Below are 22,484 nucleotides of genomic sequence, written 5' to 3' on the forward strand. Positions count from 1 at the left end.
CTATAGCCCTGGTCTCGGTAGTCTTTGGCTGAGTAGACCACAGAGCTGGCTTTCACACTGATCTGCTGGAACAGGTTCCACACTTCCTGGTAGATGTATTGCTACGGAGAAGAAGACACGGCAGAGAGGACAATGTGCGTCACGCCACAGGAATAGCACTAAATATAGGCGTGTGTACGTGTGTGTGTGTGTGTTTGTGTGTGCTACACTCACGTTTCCTGTGATGACCATGCAGCCCAGCTGGTCTATTATGAGAACGTCCAGCTGGGAGGGGGGCTGGCAGAACTTCTGCTGCAGGATCTGCAGGATGGGCTCCATGACCTTCGGAGTGTCCCTCAGAGCCACCGAGATGTGTCCCAGGGCCCGGATGGTGTGTTCCGGGATCAGGTGAGCATCCCTGGGACATAGCAGAAAATACTAGGCCTCAGATCAATGCAATGTACCTGTGCCCATACAAGGACCATGTGTATTAAAGCAATTGTATCAAATAAAAATAGAATCAATGAAAAGTTGAAAATGCGAGGTTAACAAATCTTTGTATTGCGTGAGTGAGTGAGTGAGTGAGTGAGTGAGTGAGTGAGTGAGTGAGTGAGTGAGTGAGTGAGTGAGTGAGTGAGTGAGTGAGTGAGTGAGTGAGTGAGTGAGTGAGTGAGTGAGTGAGTGAGTGAGTGAGTGAGTGAGTGAGTGAGTGAGTGAGTGAGTGAGTGAGTGAGTGAGTGAGTGAGTGAGTGAGTGAGTGAGTAGTGAAGACATAGTGAAGAGATGGATAGGAATTATTCCAATCATTTACAACAAAAAGTGTTTACTTGTCATTCTCTTGCGAGATGTAGAGCCGGTTGGATAGGCTAGCTAGAAAAGCTTCCACGATGACAGCATCCATGGTGAGACCCGCTTTCAAACACCTGCACAGGTAAACAAAGTAGGAAATTCACATATTGTCCCCACTGTAGTCACACTGTAGAATACATATAATGCCTCACCATAACCCATGTACAAATTCATACAGGGTCATGTTTTTTGTTTTTTTTACAGGTCAACGAATGTGCTTCACCATTCAAAGCACCCCTTATGAGAAAGAAAATGGGTAAAATGTGCTGCCAATATTTTTTTCTGGACAGGGCATTCAGGAGCAGTGTACGAATGCTTAGAACGAACCCCACTTATTTGCCTTGCTTCAAAATCAATCAATCACCAATTTGAGCAGCCAATGTTCAAACAGACATCCCCTCCGGCTGGGTCTAGCTCCCACCGTCCTGCCACTGACTAACTGAATGGAGTGCCAGTGCTTTGCAACAGACCTGCAAATGTTGTCAATGCAGATGTCCCGCAGCTGTTCGTACATCGAGGACTGGTCCTTTCTGTTCGATAGCATGGTGAAGGTTGACTGTGAATGCTCATTGGTCACGTTGATCCTAATTTCTCCTGTACCACCAAAACAAACAACACCATTAGCCACATCCAGAATAACAGCAGTGGATTTCAATTAGATTGGATGTCGGCCTTCTACAGAGGCACGGTACTCATTTTCTACGCAGTGCTTATATAAATAGTTATATAATAGGCTTCAGCTCTATGGGAAAGCAACTAGTGCCTGCTGGGAAACCACAATAGAAAATCAATAACATGAATTGCATTTCAGTCGTGTTTGCATGCTGTTGCCCCGTCGTTGAACCCCCAACTCTCGATCAATATTAGAAACATGTTGCTTCTGACAGCAACAGCACTTGACTGTGAATTACATCAGCATCATTTAATGACCCTATACATGCCTCCCTCCGTGCAATTGGCCAGATGGCAAACCACAAACCGTTGACGAATGTGTACATGCAATTCTTCAAAGCTGTGCAGTTGTTCAGCAAGCTTGCTATGGAGTAACTATGCCATTGATTACCATGAGAATTTTTCTTGGTAATTACAACTTGTATTCAAATCAACATCTACAAATATATATATATAAATATCTACATCTATATATTCACACACACACACACACACACACACACACACACACACACACACACACACACTTCCTTTAAGCCAATTGTGGATGTTGTATTATTTGTATAGTTGCACCTGCGTTGCTTTGGCTGTGGTACTTGAAGAGCTTAACCAGAACAGGGGAGGGGACCACCAGGAAGTCCCTGAGGGAGGTGGAGGCTGAGTGGGCCACCACTGGAAACCTCTCACACAGATGCCCCAGACCCTGGGAGACGGCAGAGAGAGAGAGAGGGTGACCGGAGTGGTACACGAAAAAAAAGTGTTATGCAAACTAGTATTATGCAAACTAGCCAAACTATCCCATGCATTTATTGAGCTGTGATGTAAAAGATTTGTAGAGATTGTTTAAAAGATTGTGTTTATATGCAATCAAATAAACATAGAATAAAACAAAAAAATGAACAACACATTTTTGGAGAAGGGTCACCACATTGACAAAAAAATAGAAGTAAAAGGGAAAAATACTGATTGAAAATATGAAGTGGAAACTAGAGTGAGGATCCGTTCGACGGTCTGGACAGGGAGCGTCACCTGGAGGCAACAGATGAGGAGAGGCATGTGAGCGATGATGATCTTGCTGGAGGTTTTGGACTGGAGCTTCTCGGAGAGTTTGGTGCACAGGTTCTCCGCCCCTGTGTAGATCGCCGGCGGGAATAAAGATCCGCCCGTCAGCATGGATACCAAACCCCCAAATCCCACCCCCAGTCTAAATGTGACGCGACGCCTGCACCGTGGCCCGGCCCAGATCAATTACCCTGCTCGTCTTTGACCGCCCACACCATGAGGTCCACGCAGGCGGCGTTGGCCTGGCAACGGAGCTTTAGCGAGCTGGCCTCCCCGTGCGTGCTCCCCGTGTCGTGCAGGACGCGCTGCAGCTCAGACTGGCTGCTGCTGAACTCCTCCAGGACAAAGTCGTGCACCTCGCGCACGAAGGCCGCCTGCAGGGCTGAGTCACGACCGGACAGAGTACATTTAGTGTTCAAGTGGAACGCTACTGCCACAAAACTAATCCCAACTCCATGGGTGGTGGGCATGTATACTTTCGCTGATGTATCTATTTATAACACTTTATATTTATAGTGTACCATATGCAGCGAATTAACAGACCACAAAGTACATCGGTCTGCTGTGTTACCTTTCAAGTGGTAAAGGGTGTCTCTGAGCATTTTAAACACGCAGACATAGAGCGGGTCGCTGAAGGTTTTGTAATATAGGTTGGTGCCTGGATTACTCTGCGGAATAAATAGAACACATAAATATCAGTTAAGTAAAAGGACACGCTGGGAGAAATTGTTCATGACTCCGCGACACAGTTAGCAGTACCCTACACACCTCGGTCACCTCCAGCATCGTAGCATCCATTGACTTTAGGAAGGACTCCGAGACGAAATCCTTCACCTGCGTAGGAAAGAAACCCAAATGTAGTAACTTATAGTTAAAGAAAGAAAGTAGTTCATTTGTTGGGGCATTTTCCCATTGACATTACCCCCCATATTTCAACCTTCCATGGCAGTTAGCATTATGATACTCATGACTTAACATTTTTAAATGGGAGGATAATTTACCATGCTAAGAAGCTGTTTGAGCAACTGTACTGGCACCTCCAGCTCCTCCCCGCCTCCACCCAACAGCAGAGGAGACATGGAGAAACTGGAGCCGACTGTGGTGAAGTACTGGTCCGGGTCTACTGGGCTACAGTCGGGGAAATAGGCACCTGAAAGGAAGGATAACATCAGGTGTGGCTATACAGAACATAGGCATGTGAAGATTTCTCAGTACATGAGGAAATAAATGGTGTCTATCTCACCTGCACAATGCGTGAGAGCAAAACACAAAACAAATCGAATGAATTGCATTCCAAAAAGATTACTCATAATGTGTGAACATATCATATCATTGAAATAGCCCTTTTGGGGGCGGATTTAATACAGAACCTGCGGGGAGTTAGGAAGTGTTACCACGGCCCTACTTCTGTATTGTGTAATCAAAGTAGTGGGAGCTGAAGCTGGCACAGTGTTGAGAGAAAAACACATGAACACATAATCTGCAAGTTACAGTGGAGGCTGTACCTTCAAAGAGGTGGGGGCCAGGTGTTGTGGGGGAGCAGGGCGAATGACCTCCAGCGTCTGGACTGACCTATAAAGGATGACAGAGAAGCAGTCGTCATCATTATCATTTCATAATTTCTCTTCATCCTATGGTCGCCTCTGAACACACTAAAGGAAAAGCGATACCTTCTCATTGCCTTCATACTCTTTGCATTTGTGGTGGAGAAACCTCAACCACCAATGCAAACACACACACATCCACACACACCAGAGCAAGGTAGGAAAGCAATGTTTTGAATGCATGTTTGTCTTTTCTTCCCGTATATTTTTCCGGGCAACTTTTTAAAATGTTTGGAAATACCTTCTTTCTTTTTTTATCAATGTTGGATTACAGATCAATATTCAATGACTCAAACGCATTTCGTATTTTGGCGGTGAAATGCACCGATCCCCCTGTTTGTCTCTGCCCCACACCCACACACCTGCGTGGATACATCCAGTTGGGTGCCTGTGCGTCTGCGCAGCGTGTCCGTCGGGCACACGGTCAGCAGTGACGAGGGCAGGATGGAGCGGAAGTCGTTGAAGGACCGCCGCCGCACGCCCTCCGTCTCCTCCGTCACCTGCCGGGGCTGCGGGGCGTCTCTGGGGAACAGCTTGGACAGCAGCGCCTCGTTGGTGCTGCTGTAGCGACCGAACGCACGCATCACACCGATGAGGCACGGGACAGTGTACCTGCACAGGTAAACTGTAGGGAGAAAGAGCAGGTCGTTTTAGCACTGATTCTGTGTTGGGCGGGCGTGTAGGTGTACGGATGCGTGTGTGTGTACCTTTATCGTGGTTTTCTGGGGTCTGACACATCGCCTGGAGACTCTGCATGACTTGCATGACAGCATCCAGAATCTGGTGTAGGAAATGCATGGAGCTTAATCACTGCAATTAGCTGCAGTAATAAGCTACAATTAGTTGCTCGAAAATAGAGCAGCCAGATGCATTGTGTTGTGTGCTATATTGAAAAGAAGAGGCCTTCTACAGCGATGCCCAAAGCTCACCCACCTGCGGTCTGGAGTCCGGGTCATTCTGGGCCACATCGGACAACAGGGTTACAAGGCAGAAACTGAAGTTTTCCGCAACCGGAAGAGAATCTAAAGAGAAGAAAGGAAGAAATCAATAGAGAGCTGACTGGATAAACTTGGAAAATGTGTAATTAAGTGATGAACGAGCCATTAATACCAAGCTCATTATATATGCATCTATGATTTAGCCAACTGAAGTGCAGAAATATTAGAATCAATGGAGCTGGGAGACGCAGGTTAAAAGGTATCAATATCCTTTTGATAAAGTGTCAGTATTAAACACATTTAAAGTTTAATATCAAGCACCTGCCTGAGGCAACGGTTACACAAATTAAGGATTGCAGTAACAATAACATTAACTCCCAGGGAGGTGTCTTCTTAAGGGGACATTAAAATGAAAACATATAATTTATACAGCCAAACACATGAAAACAAAATACTTAACCATTAAACATTCCCCTTACCCCTTCCTTTTTTCCCCAAGCTCTCCTCGATCCATTGGACCCGCGGTAGACCCTTCAGCAGGCCCAGCAAGTAGGAAACAAGTATGTCTTTGTGCTGCCAGAAGAAAAAAAAAATCAAAACACTGCCCTTGTTTGCACAAATCGATCATATTTTTCACTCATCCATTAATGAGCCTCATTCGGATACTACTACTAGCATTACTTTTATGAATTCTACATCTAATTCAAATGTGTTGTAAAGCTACTAAAAGGGATCACGTAATCCTCACATACCATCAGTAAGGTGTTATGCTTAGCCATTTTAATCATCAGCCTAATCTGATCAAGAGCATAAGATTACTGTGTAGCCTACGTGTACGGTCTCTCTCTCTCTCTCTCTTTCTTCTGGAAGTGCAGCTTGTGACTTTACATTGCATGTTATGTACATCATACAAGTACTTTTTAACTGTTACTTACTAGTACTAAATTTACCGAAAACATGTTCTCTAAAATAAAATATACTTAATTAATCCCAGTAGACATGAAATTCTAAATGTTTTACACACATACCGCTAGGTTACACAAAACAGTCCATCCCCTACCTGTAATTCCGATTCCACGAGGAACACAGCCAGCGCAATGACAGCATCTCTGCGTCTCACATCCAAGGTGAACACCCCTCGTACCTCTACTGGACACATGCATTGTAACTTTTGGACCTAGAGGAAGACATCACAGAAAGATTATGTTCATACTTAAAATGCAATGTGTACATGAATATCCGTAGGATAATGCTTAATTGCGTAATTGTTCCTTTAAGGCCAAGATTCTATTATATTTCTTCCATGCAACATGTAGTCGCCGGTAGTCTAACCTGTTTGACTGCAGTGCGCAACGCTACTAGTGAGATTGGGGCACTATTTAAACCTTGAGTACCAACGATACACACACACTGTGTCTTCGTTTTCTCACAGGAATAAAAATGACACCGCAACGTAAAACATCTATGTCATAGTACATACGATACACAACTGTCAAACGTAGCCTGAACTTCTTTTTTTCACGTCAGAAACGCTACCGCCTGTGCGGAAGAGAAGTGCGTTGAGTCTAAACAACCCTGTTGCTGTATATTACTGCAATCTGTCCTTTCTCGACTGATTTCTTCATTCTTCTTACCTTTTCAAGAGGCGCGGGACGGTGTACAGCTAATGAGCGGGCCAGTGATAGCACCGTGTTGAAATAAAAACCCCTCGTTCCACCTCCCAAAGCAGACATTGTAAGGTTTACCCCAGCATCGAGGCAAATTTACCGGGAGAGGAGCGATAATAAGGGGAGTGCTGCTGGAGCTCTCGGTGGCCGTGGCGGGGCTAGTATCCCGCAGTACGGAAAGCCCCCCGGTACAATATTTGTACAGTTCGATTTTACGTAATGTAGTACTAAGCGTTCAATTTGACATTGATTTAAAAAGGCTTCATACTTTATACTTGAAAATTGGATAGTTTCTGATGAATACTGGGAGGTTTATTATCGTCGTTCGAGGGAAGCAATTGACAACAAGCAGTGACGTGAACGGAAGTGTTGGACGGAAGTGTCTCGTCGTCAGCTGATAGAGGCTAGCTTCGGTCAAAGGTCTGTACTTTATGTTATTTCTGTATCTTTGTGACATTTTATCTGAGGTGATATTGTTTATTTCAGTGCACTGTTGTGTATCGATTTGTGAGTCAGCGTTATGGGTGTGGTGGTTCCCTGCCATCAAAGTTAACACCGTTTGTGTTAGCTTCAAGCTAAAACAACCAGCTGCCCAGGGAGAGGATTTACATTTGTGTCATGCTCGGAGACAATGTTTTATCATTGTTTTACTTAAATTAAACGAGGAGGTAGAGATCAATTTCATAAGTTTATTCCAATATTCAATCTGAACAATTCAGAGCGGGGTCAGCTGACTTTTGGCGGTAGGCGGGTCGGTCTACCGTTACCTTTCCTAGTATAATTTCCTAATCTTAGGTAGTGTTTATATCCTGCATATTAATTTGCAAGTTTGTACAAAATAAAACTATTTCCTCCTGACGGCTTCCTGTCTGTTTCTTCCTAATCTGTGTTCAGATGGCTTTTCCCAAGTCCAGCAACCCGTTTGCAGATGATGATGAAGAAGAGGGAGCGTATGGGTCTAACGCTGGGGGAATCGATGAAAACGATAGAGGTTTGAGTGATGCTGAGAGGCGTCAAAGACACCTGCAGCAGGAGGTTATGCGCACAGCCAAGTCTGCGGTGGACAGCAGCCACCGGTCCCTTGCTCTCATCTACGATTCAGAGAAGATGGGTGTGGACACTGCAGAGGTATGGTACGAAACTAATCTGTGTAGCCATTATATATAATCTATTATAGAGAGAACAAGCCTCATGCGGCCTCGCCTTTTCTTTTTTTTAGGAGCTGATGCGTCAGGGGGAGGCTCTGAAAAGGTCAGAGAAGATGGTAGACAACATGGAGGAAGACTTGAAGACCAGCCAGAGGCACATCAACGGCATCAAGAGTGTGTGGGGAGGTCTTATGAATTATTTCAAGGCAAAGCCAGAAACCAAGCCACCGCCTGTGCAGAACAACTCGTACCAGGCCAGCGACAAGTAAGACTCAATCGCCTCCTCTTTAAGACATTACACAAGTTGATTTATCTTTTTTGTAATATATGTGATTTTATATTAATATATGAGATAAATGTATGGGTTGTTTCCTAGCAACTGACTTGCATTCTAGTGTTGCACGGTATACTGATGCTCGAAAGGTATCACGATACCCTCAAGCAAAAAACAATACGATATGCTAATTTTTTTTAGTGATACTTTTATAAAATGTTTTAATACTTTGAACGAAAGGTCTTGCACATAAACAAGCAGTATCAACTCTCAGTCATACTCCCAGCAGGCAATTCACTGAGCGAGTGAGAGTGAGACGTAACGAGATGGCAGTTAGGAAGCGCTTGCCGACAGTCCTCGGATTGTGGAGAAAAAAGACAGGAGAAGTGAAATATGGAGTTATTCTATATAACTGATGTGTCCATGTAAACGCGGCTATTGACACTTCTGATCCGATTAGATTTCTAATCACAATAGATATATTCCTATCATGCAATCGGAATGTACTGTATATATGGCATTTACAAAAGTGGTAAGCGTACGTCCGTATGTCTCTCACGCACAACCGTTATGTTGGTCTGGACTTATATGATATATGTAAGCGATAAATGATGTACAGAACGCCGGTCATTATTGGGAAAATAAGCCCTGACAGGGCGAACCGGAGCCAGACGCGATGCGGAGATGTCTTGCATCGCTCTGAAGGGTATTATTTTCGATAATGACCGGCGACGTTCGATACATTATCCAGCTAATTACACGGCTCCTTGCCAGAATGAAACATTGTCTTCACACGGTGTGTCTTTTTACAATTACCATTCGTAGTGTTGATCAGCAAAGAAATAGTCTGCCAAACACGTTGACGTTGCTTAGCAACCGGACACGCTAGGGTTGATAAGTTACCGGACTACTTGCGGAGTGATAAGAAAGACGTGAATTAGGCAAAAAATTCACTTTCCTTGACAGCGGTCTAGTTCGGTGTGCATAAAAGTACCAACGGAACAATTGCGAACTACTTCAGTTGCTGATGCCATCTCTCTAGGTTAAAAAGTAGCCGCACCCAGCCCAAACCAATCGGAATAAGTGTATACATGTAAATTATAGCGGACTACACCACCTCTTCTGTTCCGCAAGGAATTCTATTCCGATCAGAGAATTGTATTCCGATTGAGGCGTATTATATATATTGATACGCCTCAATCGGAATACATTCTCTGATCTGAAGAATTCATTTATTAACGTAATTTGCTAAAAAAGCAGGAAAGGACCAAACTGCTGAAAGTTAAACCATAGTGAGACCGAGCTGGCCCATTATTCATCTCTTTTCCAGATAATTTAGATTTTCACGTGGTATCGGTTCAGTATCGAGCATCGAGGTATTTTCGGGCAGGTATAGTATCGAAGTCATAATTTTGGTATCGTGCAACACTATTCCATTCTATATTTTGTCAATTCTTAATATCCATTACCATGATGAAGTTTCCCTTTTACTACTCTTTCATATATACCACCCTGATCTACGTTTTTTTTATTAGTACTGTATTATTAAAAAAAAAAAAATGCTAATCCCTGTTTTGCTCAAGCTTATCGCTCTCGCCAAGTCTCAGCCAACCTATCTTAAACAAAATCTGCCAGAATTGTTTATTTTTCTGAGTGCTTTGACATTGACTGCCCCTCCCTCCACAGGTTAGCCATGCTTATCTGTTTACATTTTGTTTCATATGTAGATTACAGAATGCCCTGTCCTCTAGTCGAGGACATGAAGATAAGTACCAGGCCAGTCACCCCAATCTCAGAAAGATCGATACAGCAGGTGAGGGGTTTATAGTACATAACACTCTGTGTTAACCTTGGTAAAACCTGGGTCACATTAACATGTGTCTTTTCAAAAACAGGATTTGGAGCCTCTGCACCAGTAGACGATGACCCATCTGTACAGAACGGCCATCCTAGGAACCAGCATCTAAGGGCCGCTCATCAGACCCTGGACACTAACCTAGGTACGGAAAGCTCTTTCTCTTAAGATCTTAAAATGGTATTAAAATGGATGTTGCCCGTTTGACGTGATGCATGTAGCTCTTATATTAAAGGTGACATATTATACCACCAGGTGTGTTCATCACAAGTGGGCATATCCATCTATCTAGGTGAACACGCCCACTTGTGATGTCAGAAGAGGCAGATTTTCAAAACGGCTTGTAACGGCTAAACACACTAACACCTGGTGGTATAATATCTCACCTTTTGAAAACAGCCTAGTCTGACCCTAAAGCTCTTCTGTGTGTCCTCCTCAGATGATATGTCCCTGGGACTGAGCAGACTGAAGGGCTTGGGATTGGGTCTGCAGTCGGAGCTCGAGAGTCAAGACGACTCGCTAGATTCTCTGATGAACAAGGTCGATAAGATGGACCTGAAGATCAACAACACCAACCAACAAATCAAAAACCTAAAATAAAACTGACTTGCATACAAACTTTGAGAGACAGAAGTAGATGGCTTCTTTATTGCTGGGTATCAAAGCTGTCCATAGCAGAATGACGTAACTATTATTTTTTATCAAAATGAATGAAATACACATTGTATTTTAGCTATTTTGCTTTTTTGCTTACATGGATCTTCCTTCTTTTTATTTGCTGCCTACTAACACAGGCGGTTTTGATGCCTAAAGCCCATCTGTCAGTTTTTATTGAACAGAATATTATTAAGTACATATGCATGTGTGTCTTATGACTCTACTCAATTGAGAACATTTACTCTAATTTTCATTGAAATGTTTTCAAACAAAATCAACTGATTGACCACATTTGATTGTGTTTCCATATTTTTGAAGGAGATATGTACAGAGACTATAGAAATGTGCTCATGCTCCAGCAGCAAGCAGTTACTAAATGACTACATGTATAACTGCTGGTAGCCAGAACGTCGTCGCTGTCAACCCCAAATTGTTTTAATCAAACAAGGTATCTTAACATGTTATGTTTTGCCTAATACATATTGCCTTACTCTTTTTTCTTGCCTAACTCTTTTATTTTGTTGTGCCTGCTATTAAAATCCTCCAAATGTTTTTTCCTTTCCCAATTTTGATTAGTTGTATTCTTTTCTAGGGTGATTGAATCAACTTGACTTTTAGTGCATATCTTTTTAAGATGTATTTGTGACGTGAATAAGGATGTTTTTGAGGCAGATATAATGTGAACAGTGGGGCTGCATTCTGTGAATATAAAAAGTTGAATTTCATAATGAGACAAACACTTTAAATGACCTACAATAGGAGACTAGAGAAACCACTAACTTGCTCCAATTGAAGGATCTGCTGTTTGAAATCTATTAAATAACGTTAATCTAATTGTCTTTGTTTTATAACTGAACTACCAATATTTACAGATTAAAATTAACAACATTATATATATAGATAAAATAAAAGGTTATTCAGTAAAAAAAACTGATATAAGTTACATTTGGGAATGCAACTCTTGAGTTTGAAATTAAGTGGTCAAAAGTTCCTCTAGGTGGCGCCCTAATCTCATTCTCAGTATGGAGCTATTTTTTATACTACTACCTTGAGTTATGATGTCTTGTCAAAATGAAGATTGCTCCTGTGAAGCATGGGCATTTCTATATAGATTTTGTACAAAATCCAAGATAATGCTATGAGATGATCTTGGCTGATCTAGTTTTTGCCTCTTTCTTTAAAAGTTTAGTTAAAATGTACACCTTACTGAGTCTCCACTGGTAACTACAACCCCACCAAATAGAGTTATCATAAGTAAGCCTCCTATTTAAACAGAAGGCCCAACTGCCTTGTTTAGTCTTTATCTCTTCTTTGTGATCCAGGAGAATTAAAATGGCCACTACTTGATAGTAAGTTCTTTCATTAATTGCTCAATGGAGTCGGAAGACTGTATTAAGCCCTGCAGTCTTCCAGCTGTGTTGCTGTATGTCGTCTGCATCCCGGTGTGGTGCGGTGGCAGCTATTCATTATCATTCCTCTGATATAGTCCAGCTGCTTCCACAGGGCAATGCACAGGCCCTCATTAGGAAGCACTAATTACAGTAGAGACCGGCAAATACACACTTGCACACAAAAAAAAACGCACTAGCATACACTAGCATAGTGTATCCATCCCTCTATCTATTTCTGTCTGTCTGTCTAGCAATCAGAAAAAAGAAGTTTGTTTCTTTTTGACAACCTGCATACCTGTCTGCCCCTCTGAGGGACCATCTTGTATAGGCCTACACCCATTATATGGTTGTATATGTATCTACATACTTTAAAAGAAAACCCTAAAAAAAGAATATCATATATATACTTTGTATATATTGAGGCACAGGTCTATGCTGGAGAGCCGGCGTCAGTAAGCGGAAATGCGCTCTCCCTGTACGCCGGGCGCGGGGCTGGGCGGTCTTTGAACAGCTGTCTTGTCGTAAGCAAACAATGGCCACGCTGCGACAAAGGCCGACAGTGATGGAATGCCGCTCTTTTCAGTGGGTGTAATCCCAGAACACACTGCTGTCGGAGCCCATCAGGCACTGGGCCAGAGACGGGCCTTCCTGCCCTTTGGACAGCGGGTTAGCGGCGCTGGGTCGCGGCCGACATGCGGTTAAAGCCAGCTTCAGAGAGGCTGCACGGACTGACAGGCCAGCAGCACTGTATTGCCACTGTTGTAGTACGAGGAAAGAAAGGGTTGTGCTGACCGAGGGGAGTCTGGGAGGGGAGGGGGGGATGATGATGATGATGATGCTGAGGATGGCAGAGGGATGGGTGGTGGTCGGGAGGGGATGAGAGAGAGAGAGAGAGAGAGAGAGAGAGAGAGAGAGAGAGAGAGAGAGAGAGAGAGAGAGAGAGAGAGAGAGAGCGAGAGAGAGAGAGAGAGAGAGAGGAGTTCAGGTTGATGGTTTACTCTGAGACATAACTGGCTCCACAACACTAGTACGGGTCAACATCATTTCCAGTGGCTAATGGTTTCAAGTACATGCACGCTCACAAGAATCAACAATCAGCGTGTGATAATAAGTTCAATACAAATTATCTGTATCAGGAATAACAACAATTCTACCAAGTGAAAGATTTCTCCATCCTGGTGGAGGCCGAAACATTGTCGCGTCACAGGACCTGTCAGTGTACCAGACGAACATGCCGTGCTTACAGGGGGAACAGTTTCACTCATTCTTACCTCACCGTCTGCCTGTCTAAACAAACCCTAAATTATAGGAAAATACTCCAATATTATAGGCCATGGTGATTTCACAGAAACTCACACTCCATTTTTACCATTGCAAGAAATTCCAAGAATTCCACCCAAAATATGTTAACAGATGCATGTTTGCTTTTTTGTTCTGAACTGCCCAGCATACACCCTTTTTAAATGTAATTGGTGCATGTGAGCACGGGTCTAACTCTGAGGATATAATTACATTATCAACACCAGGTCCACAGCTGTAACTGCTCCTCGGGAAAACCAGCAATGTTACCTGTGGTGTTTGATGATGTTTTGAAATCACGAAATATTACACAGGCAATTAAACAAAGAGGAAGAAAACAATACAAAGCTTGCATTAATGTGATGCAAGCTAATAATAATACAACTATTGGTGACTCCAACTGATGATGACAGAAAGAAAAGTGGCTGTATATTTGTTTTATTTTTCACTAATCAACAGTGTACAAGAGTATGCAGTGCTGCCCTAATAATATCCTTGCTTGCTTGCTTGGAAAGAAAATAAATAAATACACATAAACAAGGGAAATACATGGCAGGGTTCTTTTTTTAATGTCAAGGCAGATCGTTCGCCCGAACATGAAACTTATCCTCCAGCGAGCATAACAGAGTCAGAGCGATGTGCTCATTGAGCATAGGCTGTTATTTAGTGGAAATGTTAAACACACAGTGGCCTTATGTAACACAGCAACCGCTAAGGTACTCCGGCTGTGCTAAAGAGCTGTGTAGGATGAGGGAGGAGATGGAGAATCTGCTAATGAGAGAAGGGAGTGAAGCAACAGGCTGGCAGCTAGTCTACAGCTAGGGAGCAGAGGTGTGACTTTTTGCAAGACGCAGCAATGTTGTTGAAAACTCCCCTTTAAAGCCAATCTAGTTTTTGGTTTGTTTTTGGAATGAGTTGGAGACAGGGATAACAAAATGAAAAAGTAACTGCATACAGCCATGGACAGGTGGAACGGCTCGAGTCCATACCGATTTGGAATCTGTTCCACCCTAGCTTATATTACCTATAACAAACACCAAGTAGTTTTAATTTATAATTCACTGTTTGATATCTACATAAACAGCCTTGTTGACGGCAGGTATTGAACCATAGATCCATGGGGGGGGGGGACAAAAACTCCTTGTTGAAACCCCTGAGAGTCGATTGATTGGACACACATTCAAAGATGGCATGTACATTCGGATGAAAGTGATTTGTTATGATCAATGTGGCGAAATGTAAAATTAAACGAAGATATGGAAACAAGGATCTAGAAAAGGAAACAAACAAACGGGTGGATACACATAATCATTGCTATATAGACACATACACGTTACACGTAAAAACTCGTAAGTAGAAAATGTATAAAGCAAAATATTACATTTATATATTTATACATTAAGCATCAAATGCAGTTGCATTATTGGAGGTAGATAGCAAAGAGTCAGAGGTAAAAATGCATATAGGCATTTCTGTGCTTTGGAGGAGGAATGGAAATATTTGTGGCTGCAGAAAAATATTGATTTCTAAATGCTAGAACGTGTGCATATTATTTCAGGCGTCATCGTAGTGTGTGTAGTACAGAGAGTGAGGCAAAGTAGAAAAGTGGCAGGAAACTGCTGATCTCCTGGGGGGGGGGGGGGGCATCGCGTGGCAGGTGTTGGGGGGGGGGGGGGGTGTTGGTTGGGTTATGGGTCTTACGAAAGGTATTGGCGGTCATAACCCCATGAACCACGTGGCTGTGTGCACGGGGGGGGGGGGTCGTTGGAGGCTGCTCACACAAACAGCAGCGAGTACGGCGCACAGCGACAGCCCTCCGTCGACGACTCCCGCACCCAGGAACCATGGCAACCCGGCACGGAGGCCGCCGCCCAGAAGGTCCTGCAAAATGGGTCATCGTGATGTTCACTACTGCCTTTTACTCTATGCAAAATGTACTTTTTTACTGTTACTACAATGAATATGCCTGTTTTGGGTTAAGTATCACGCATTTAAGTCCGGCCTCATTTTTTTCAGCTGTTCCATCATCCCAGGAGAAGGGAGCACTCTGACGACGTTTCATCGATATAATTTGTAGTAGGAATGTTAAGAATGTTCTGTCCGCCCATTGAAACTTTAATCTCTTAATGTCAGATTAAAACGCTTTCCTCTTTTGCAGGAAATTAGCAAAAAGTACTAAGCAAATGTGGTCCCTATGGGTGAAGAGGCGTGGCTCACCTGGTGCTCTCGATGCCGTCTCCGCTGCAGCGGTCGGTTTTGGACATGGCGTCACTCTGGCATTCGGCACACACCAGTCTCTCTCGGACCAACTGGGCGCTCCACAGCTTCAGTTTGCAGGCCGCACTGGACTGCTTAACCCGCAGGTACACGCAGTAGCTGTGGGCAAAGGCCAACATAGAACAGATCGATACATGTGTGCAAGCGTTGATCAAGGCGTATGCTGTTGAATCCCCGTTTATTTATTTATTTTCTTTTTGCAACAAACCATTTTGTTTTTAACATCAGAGAGATGGAGGTTCAAGATGAGCCAGGTCACACAGCTGCTTGTTTTGATTTTATGCAGACGTCCACACCACATAGTAGCAAACAACATACTGTGTCCTACTTGTTGTACTTCAATGTAATTCCTCCAGAATCCCATGCCATTGCAAACATTTTCCTATTCAGACGTTCCCAGGTCCAGTGGCCTTCAAGCCAATTAGGTTACCTTTGATCGAGGTCTTAATAGCAGAAGGCAGCCGCCAAAGCCTAGATCTGTTTATCATTTCAACAGGCTCAGGGCAGGCAAAGACAATCTTCTACCGAGCCCCAAACTGTGCTTCAAAAACAACGATTAAAGCTGGTTTTCCAGTTCACTGTAACTTTTGGAACTGGCCTAAGATTTTTTTTGCCGTGTTTGTTTGGTCTATGAGTGAACTGAGTCATGACTAAACACCATCCCTAGTGGGATGTCAGGACCGGAGGAAATATGTCTCCTACTTAGCATTTCTTCCTGAATGCTCCCTCAAGTCTCTATTCAGAACTTAATGTACAAGGCAGCACCTGTCCCTTGCCAAAGGACCTTGATGACAGATTGGGTTTCAATGTTTAAAATGATGAAACGTAAAAGACTCTTAAGGGAATTATTTATGCACAAACAACAAAAACACATTGTTCCTTAACTTAGTTTTTGTATCTACATTTTTGCGTATTTTTTACTCTTAAATTGGCATACTAATCCCAATTAATCAGATTAGATAAAAACAAGTCTACATTTACTGTACTCTGCATACACTAGGGTAGACTCTAGTATGACTCTAACATCATTCTAGTGACTAGAGTGATTAACCGATGATTAACCGATGTAAGTCGCTTTGGATAAAAGCGTCTGCTAAATGCCCTAATTGTAATTGTGATGTTATTTACTGGATAGTGCCTGTGCATCTGTGGATATCTATTGTTAGGGTCAGGATTCTCATAATTATTCCCAATTGGTTATGCCTATAGGTAAACCCCAAAGGTTGCAAAAGTAAAACTACAGCTGTATTCCTGGTATGCAGGTCTTGAAAACATTTGGTACCATTTCACCCATAGGGGGCGCTATCTCCTGATAGAGGACCATTATAGATTTCTCTGGACTTTTCATGTCTAGCTAAGGAGGTAGGGTATCTTATTAACACTGCCTTGTTTTATTCCCTCCTAATGACACTAAAAAGAATCCATCAAATCGTATCTGTAACATAGATACAAAAGTAGGTTTAAAACCAACCAACTCATAAAAATGCTTTTTGGTGTGAAGGTGTTGATTACAGGTAAGAATTGCTGGATAAAGGGCAGTCGATTGGGTTAGGCAGTGTGTTGAATGTATAGACCTTTCACAACTGCTAGTTCTCATATTTTAACTTTGTTTCATTTCTCAGTAATTTTCTTCTTTTCAGTCAGAGTAGTATTTGTAAAACTTTAAATTAATAGGCAGTCTTTTCCCCCAGCATCTGTCAGTGGGACAGATGTTTATATAAAATCAGCCTAATGCTGTCATCCGTGGTTAATGGATCACATGTATGACTCATGTCTCTTCCATCCCCTGTAGCTTTGTGCCTCATCCAAAATAAAGGTATCCAATGTCCACTTTAATCAAAGTGAAATGCTCTGGCCTGCCAAAAGGCCGGCCCTCATTGTGTGTGTGTGTGTGTGTGTGTGTGTGTGTGTGTGTGTGTGTGTGTGTGTGTGTGTGTGTGTGTGTGTGTGTGTGTGTGTGTGTGTGTGTGTGTGTGTGTGTGTGTGTGTGTGTGTGTGTGTGTCTAAGTGCGTTAGAGCACGCCTGTGCTTGTACCGAAGCACTCCACAATCAGTACAGCTCAAAGATCTGAAAATCCTGCAGATATCCAACCGCAGTGCTCATCTCCTACAGTCAAAACAATGTCCAGCTGTAGTTTGAGGTCAGCCTGGCCTTGGCTTTCCCTTCTTGACTCTTCTGGGTCCCTGTGTTCATGACGCTGAACTTAAAAGAATACTATCTGAGGATCTCAAGGTGAATTCCAATTGGATCAAAGTTCTCCCTAGACACAAATAAAATCTGACATGAACCTAAATCATTTCTATTTGTATGCACTACTTATGCATCTACTTCTCTAGATTGATTTATGACCCTTATAATTCAGAATATTCCATGTCGTTACAGGTGAGTCTGTGTGACTGTTAACAGGTAATGATGGTAATGAAATGATGATGATGGCTCGTCAGATTTGTTTCTCTGTACATTGAAAAAAATCAGTATCGAAAGAATGACTTCATAATCCATGAGTGAAAGTGGTGTGTTGACCTTTGTGTCCCAAGCAGTTGGCTCAGTGGTCACCTTTTTGTCTTTTGTTCCCTACCTGGCCTTCTCCTCCTTCATCAGCATGTGTGGTCGCCTCCATGGGTCCTTGAAAATCCGCTTGAAGGAGTCAGGCAGGATTTTAGCCACCTCTAAAATAATATAAAATAAACCACACCAAAGATATTAATAATCATAGCTCAACGTGAACAAAGATATTGAAATATTCATATTAAATTTGAGAAAAAGTGAAGGAAAACAAACTAAGAATGCATTGTTGCTTGTATACTCAAGTAGACTTAAGATACAACACTTGTAAGCAATTATTTGGGTTTCTTTGACTGATAAAAACCTTGTTGCTCCAGACTCAAGAGGCTTATCTTCAGTCTGTCAAGTTTGGCCACTAAGTCAACAGTAGGAGAACATAACAGATGCTTTTGATATGTTTCGGCTGTACTGAAGACTTAAGATCAGATATGTGGCAATAGGGGACATTAAGAGGTGAACCATTTCAACTGAAAATTCACTCGGATGCAACAGTATCAACCCTATAGGGATTGTGTACTATACTGTACTATATATATACCAGGTACATTTGAGGTGTTCAAGATTTGAGAGCTCTAATTTGAGTCCAATTTTATAGAAATGTCCTAATCATCCGTCTGCCTTTAGTAGGTGAAATGCTCAGTGAGAATATCAGTTACTGCCCTAACAGGGGATATCCGATTGGTTCGGGCAATCCAGCCGGCCTGGATTGCCCAAAGGGACATTTCCAAATGTTGTTCTCCTCTGCCCAATCCCGTTACAACCCTGGACTCTTATCTACTGCAGCTTCAATACGCACACACTGAGTCCTGAGCAGGAAGGCCACCAATCTCGCCTCACCTTTAGATGTGCTGCATACAGCGTTGTTGCCATAGCAGCCCCTCCGCTGCCGGAGGTCAGGACAGGGCGTTCCCCCGTTCCTCGGGGGCACAGACACCTGGCGGCTCCTCTCGGTGCTGCCCACCCCGCAGGGGGACGTGCATGGCGACCAGGGCCCCCAGGAGCCCACCACACAGTCGATGGCTGCTGGTAGGAGGGAGGAGGTAGGGGGTGAGCTGACACATGGGGCGAGAGGCAGAGGGAGCCTGCTGACGCTATGAACGTTAGATGAGGGGGCTAAGACACACACAGACACGATGTATGTGGGTACATGCAGGTCGAGTCCCTCAAAGTGTTTCACGTCGTGCAGCGTGTCGATTGGGTCGATGTTGCAGTGCGGAACATCAGCCAATTCCATCTCAACAAACCAAGATCATACAACAAATTGAGCACAAACATACATACACATACTCACGCAAACAACAAAGAGAGTTGCAAAGGCAAAAAATTAGTAAAAATGTGACACATGGAAACATCACAAGATGTGTGTGTGTACGTTATGCGTGAATGTGTGATTGTGTGTGTGTGTGTGTGTGTGTGTATGTGTGTGAGTGTGTACATGTGTGTGTGTGTGTGTGTGTGTATGCTTGTGTGTGTGTGTGTGTCTAAGAGACAATGAAAGGAAAAATTGAGACAACTGAGACAAATGAGATGGGAGAAAGATGCGGATTATGAGGATAGAGAAAGAAAGAAGGAAAGAAAGACAGAGATTTTAGGGGGGGGGGGCTAGAGAGCGCTTTCAAGGGGCCGCCCATCTCTACAGATTCCCATGGTCCCACTGGGGGGGGGGGGTGGGGGTGTCTCAGTGACACGACCGATCCACAAAGCCACTGTGGAATCTCTGCATTCCTGCACATTAGTGCTGCCCACCTGACACTCGCCTTTCCCAGATAGCCACACACACACACACACACACACACACACACACACACACACATGCACGCATGTACACACACATGCACATACACTAATTCATATGTAGAAGAACAAACACAACACAAGCACACATGTGAGCAAACTACATGCCTGCAGACATATATAAGCATACACACACACACAGACACACACACACACACACACACACACACACACACACACACACACACACACACACACACACACACACACACACACACACACACACACACACACGTACACACACTACCCAAAGCATCTATCTATATAAATCTGACGCCTTGGGTTGTCGCCCTGGCGCCTATCCCCCTCCAGACACACAAGACCTAGGAGCCGGCCCCCCCTGATCCACCCAGTGTGACCCACACATGTGGAAGCCACCAGCAGGGTCCTATCAGCTCCCTGGGCCGTTCCCCCACTCCTCTTATCCTGCTTCCTGCCTCCCCTCCTTTCCTTCCCCTGATGTATCTCCGGGCCGGTGGGCTCTGCACTGCACCGGACCAAGAGGGTCGGCTGGTTCTCGCTCAGGGGGGAACAAGGGTATTACCCTGCTGTCCCACCCACAGACCACTACGCACACACACACCCTCACAACTACACACCCACAACCTCAGAAATGACCCACACACGCCCTCAGAAATACACACACATCCACGCACACTCTTACATATGACTACACACTCAATCATTGCTACACACAGAGACACACACACTCAAGGAATCAGTCACACACACACACCCTTAAGGCATAACTTAACACACAGACCAACACACTCACACACACACACACACACACACACACACACACACACACACACACACACACACACACATGCTTACGGATAACTGAACACACATAAAAACACACCCACATACACTTAAGCATAAACTACACACACTAACACACACAAACACTTGAGAATAGCCACCCACACACACACACACACACACACACACACACAGTACGTGCGGAAGTGCAGCCCCCCCTGCCTTTGGGATCAGGAGAGGTCGGGGGGTAATTGGGAGGCTTTGGTGGTCCCTGAGCTCACTCTCCCCTAAAGCCAGTCCCCCGACGGAACCACCCAGCAGCACAGCCCAGGGAGCCGGTGTAACACAGGGGCCAGGCCGCCCCGGCTCTGGAGCTGATTACAGTGAGAAGGTTCCCACTAGGAAACACATGCCACGACCTCTGAACCCAAGGGCCCTCCACACAGAAACAAATGGTTGTTGTAGTCAGCATGTGGAGCCTTTGTCATTGAGAACATCTGTGATTGTTGATGTTGTCGTTGTTATTGTTGTTGCGGTTGCTGTGGGTTTCTGAAGGGTTTGTAGGTTTTTTTCAGTCGGGGTTTCCGAGATGTTTCCAATGAGGATTGATAAAAAATGAACTTTTCAAAAATGCAAGGCACCATCGTATATATAGACAGCACCTGGAGCAGACTGGAGCAGGCCAAAACCAGCAAGTGTTCAAAAGAAGAAAAGATGAAACGAAAGAAGAAAGGGGCTCACAGGATATCTTCGTATGGTGAGGAGATGGGTCTTAGCCAGAGTTTTCTCGGCGGTTGGCATAGCTTTAGAGAAGCAGTATTAAAGCCGGCATTATAGGAGCTAAATTAATCTGTGTGATCCAAATCTGGTTTCTGCTCTTCCCTTGTCGGCCACATTCAGGTCACGCTAGTTGTTGAGGGACAAATTGGTCATTGTAATGAGCCAAAAACCTCAGAGATAACATGTAACCCCCCCTCTCTCTCTCTCTCTCTCTCTCTCTCTCTCTCTCTCTCTCTCTCTCTCTCTCTCTCTCTCTCTCTCTCTCTCTCTCTCTCCCACTCTCTGTATCTCTCTCTCTCTCTCTCTCTCTCTCTCTCTCTCTCTCTCTCTCTCGCTCTCTCTCTCTCTCTCTCTCTCTCTCTCAAAGGTCTGTTGCCATTTTAGGGTTCCATAACAAAAGACCCCCCGCATCTCCCCCTTGAACGCAAGGAACCGGCCTTTATCTTCTTCTCTCTTTGGCGCTGTGGCACATTCTGTCTCATTCTCTCTCTCCCCCCCCCCCCCCCATCTGTCTCTCCTTTTAGTCGTCTCTTTTCAACTACTGCCCTGCCTCCCACCTCCCTCCTCCCCGTCTGTACACCCCCCAACCCACCCCAGCATCACTTTCAGCAACCCCTCCCTTCTCCTCTTCCTCCTCCTCCTCCTCCTCCTCCTCCTCCTCCTCCTCCTCCTCCTTCTCCTACACCGCCTCTCTGATGGAACCCAGATGCCCAGCTGTTCCAAAGGAGCGGAGAGAAAACTCCTGCGCTCCACCCCTTGGCCTCTCCCTCCCCATCTCCCCCTCTCCCCCTCTCCCCCGACCTCCCCTCCGCCCCTGAAAGGAAGGCCTCTGGGATCGGGGCATTAGGAGAGAGCCAGGGTGCTCTGTCACACAGGGCAGCAGCCTCTTAATAAGCCTTAGACATGA

The 22,484-nt window shown here is 44.3% G+C and overlaps 3 protein-coding genes across 5 annotated transcripts in view; 1 reads left to right on the plus strand and 2 right to left on the minus strand.

Annotated features, from left to right (window-relative positions):
• pi4kab (phosphatidylinositol 4-kinase, catalytic, alpha b) overlaps nt 1–7,139 on the minus strand; it is a 28,625-nt gene extending 21,486 nt beyond the window's left edge. For both annotated transcript variants that reach the window (XM_056591533.1, XM_056591532.1), the window contains exons 1-17: nt 6,739–7,139; nt 6,165–6,281; nt 5,584–5,677; nt 5,100–5,188; nt 4,874–4,946; nt 4,529–4,791; nt 4,068–4,134; nt 3,564–3,712; nt 3,331–3,396; nt 3,134–3,230; nt 2,753–2,944; nt 2,530–2,630; nt 2,074–2,203; nt 1,299–1,422; nt 807–902; nt 214–397; nt 1–101 (exon numbers count right to left, since the gene is read on the minus strand). In XM_056591533.1, the coding sequence (XP_056447508.1) occupies nt 1–101; nt 214–397; nt 807–902; nt 1,299–1,422; nt 2,074–2,203; nt 2,530–2,630; nt 2,753–2,944; nt 3,134–3,230; nt 3,331–3,396; nt 3,564–3,712; nt 4,068–4,134; nt 4,529–4,791; nt 4,874–4,946; nt 5,100–5,188; nt 5,584–5,677; nt 6,165–6,281; nt 6,739–6,837 (2,042 nt within the window). In that variant the 5' untranslated portion in view covers nt 6,838–7,139. The remainder of the gene's footprint in view (nt 102–213; nt 398–806; nt 903–1,298; nt 1,423–2,073; nt 2,204–2,529; nt 2,631–2,752; nt 2,945–3,133; nt 3,231–3,330; nt 3,397–3,563; nt 3,713–4,067; nt 4,135–4,528; nt 4,792–4,873; nt 4,947–5,099; nt 5,189–5,583; nt 5,678–6,164; nt 6,282–6,738) is intronic.
• snap29 (synaptosome associated protein 29) lies at nt 6,998–11,010 on the plus strand. The gene is made up of 6 exons (XM_056591531.1): nt 6,998–7,191; nt 7,666–7,899; nt 7,991–8,184; nt 9,921–10,006; nt 10,089–10,193; nt 10,488–11,010. The coding sequence occupies exons 2-6, from the start codon at nt 7,666–7,668 to the stop codon at nt 10,646–10,648; spliced, it is 780 nt and encodes a 259-aa protein (XP_056447506.1). The 5' UTR covers nt 6,998–7,191; the 3' UTR covers nt 10,649–11,010.
• A 4,064-nt stretch (nt 11,011–15,074) lies between these two features.
• Nucleotides 15,075–22,484, minus strand: part of si:dkey-178e17.3 (somatomedin-B and thrombospondin type-1 domain-containing protein) — a 12,840-nt gene continuing 5,430 nt past the window's right edge. Inside the window, exons 2-5 of one of the 2 annotated variants that reach the window (XM_056592788.1) lie at nt 19,076–19,258; nt 18,252–18,342; nt 15,613–15,771; nt 15,075–15,276 (exon numbers count right to left, since the gene is read on the minus strand). In XM_056592788.1, the coding sequence (XP_056448763.1) occupies nt 15,171–15,276; nt 15,613–15,771; nt 18,252–18,342; nt 19,076–19,258 (539 nt within the window). In that variant the 3' untranslated portion in view covers nt 15,075–15,170. Of the gene's footprint in view, nt 15,277–15,612; nt 15,772–18,251; nt 18,343–19,075; nt 19,262–22,484 lie in introns of both variants that reach the window. The other variant, XM_056592787.1, reaches the window with a different exon arrangement.

Source organism: Gadus chalcogrammus, chromosome 6 (genome assembly GCF_026213295.1).
Source record: "Gadus chalcogrammus isolate NIFS_2021 chromosome 6, NIFS_Gcha_1.0, whole genome shotgun sequence".
Lineage (NCBI taxonomy): Eukaryota > Metazoa > Chordata > Actinopteri > Gadiformes > Gadidae > Gadus > Gadus chalcogrammus.

Coding starts and splice junctions, on each gene's coding strand:
- snap29 (XM_056591531.1), top strand. CDS start 7,666: ATGGCTTTTCCCAAGTCCAGCAACCCGTTTGCAGATGATGATGAAGAA. Junction 7,900..7,990: donor TGGGTGTGGACACTGCAGAG/GTATGGTACGAA, acceptor TCTTTTTTTTAG/GAGCTGATGCGTCAGGGGGA. Junction 8,185..9,920: donor TCGTACCAGGCCAGCGACAA/GTAAGACTCAAT, acceptor TTTCATATGTAG/ATTACAGAATGCCCTGTCCT.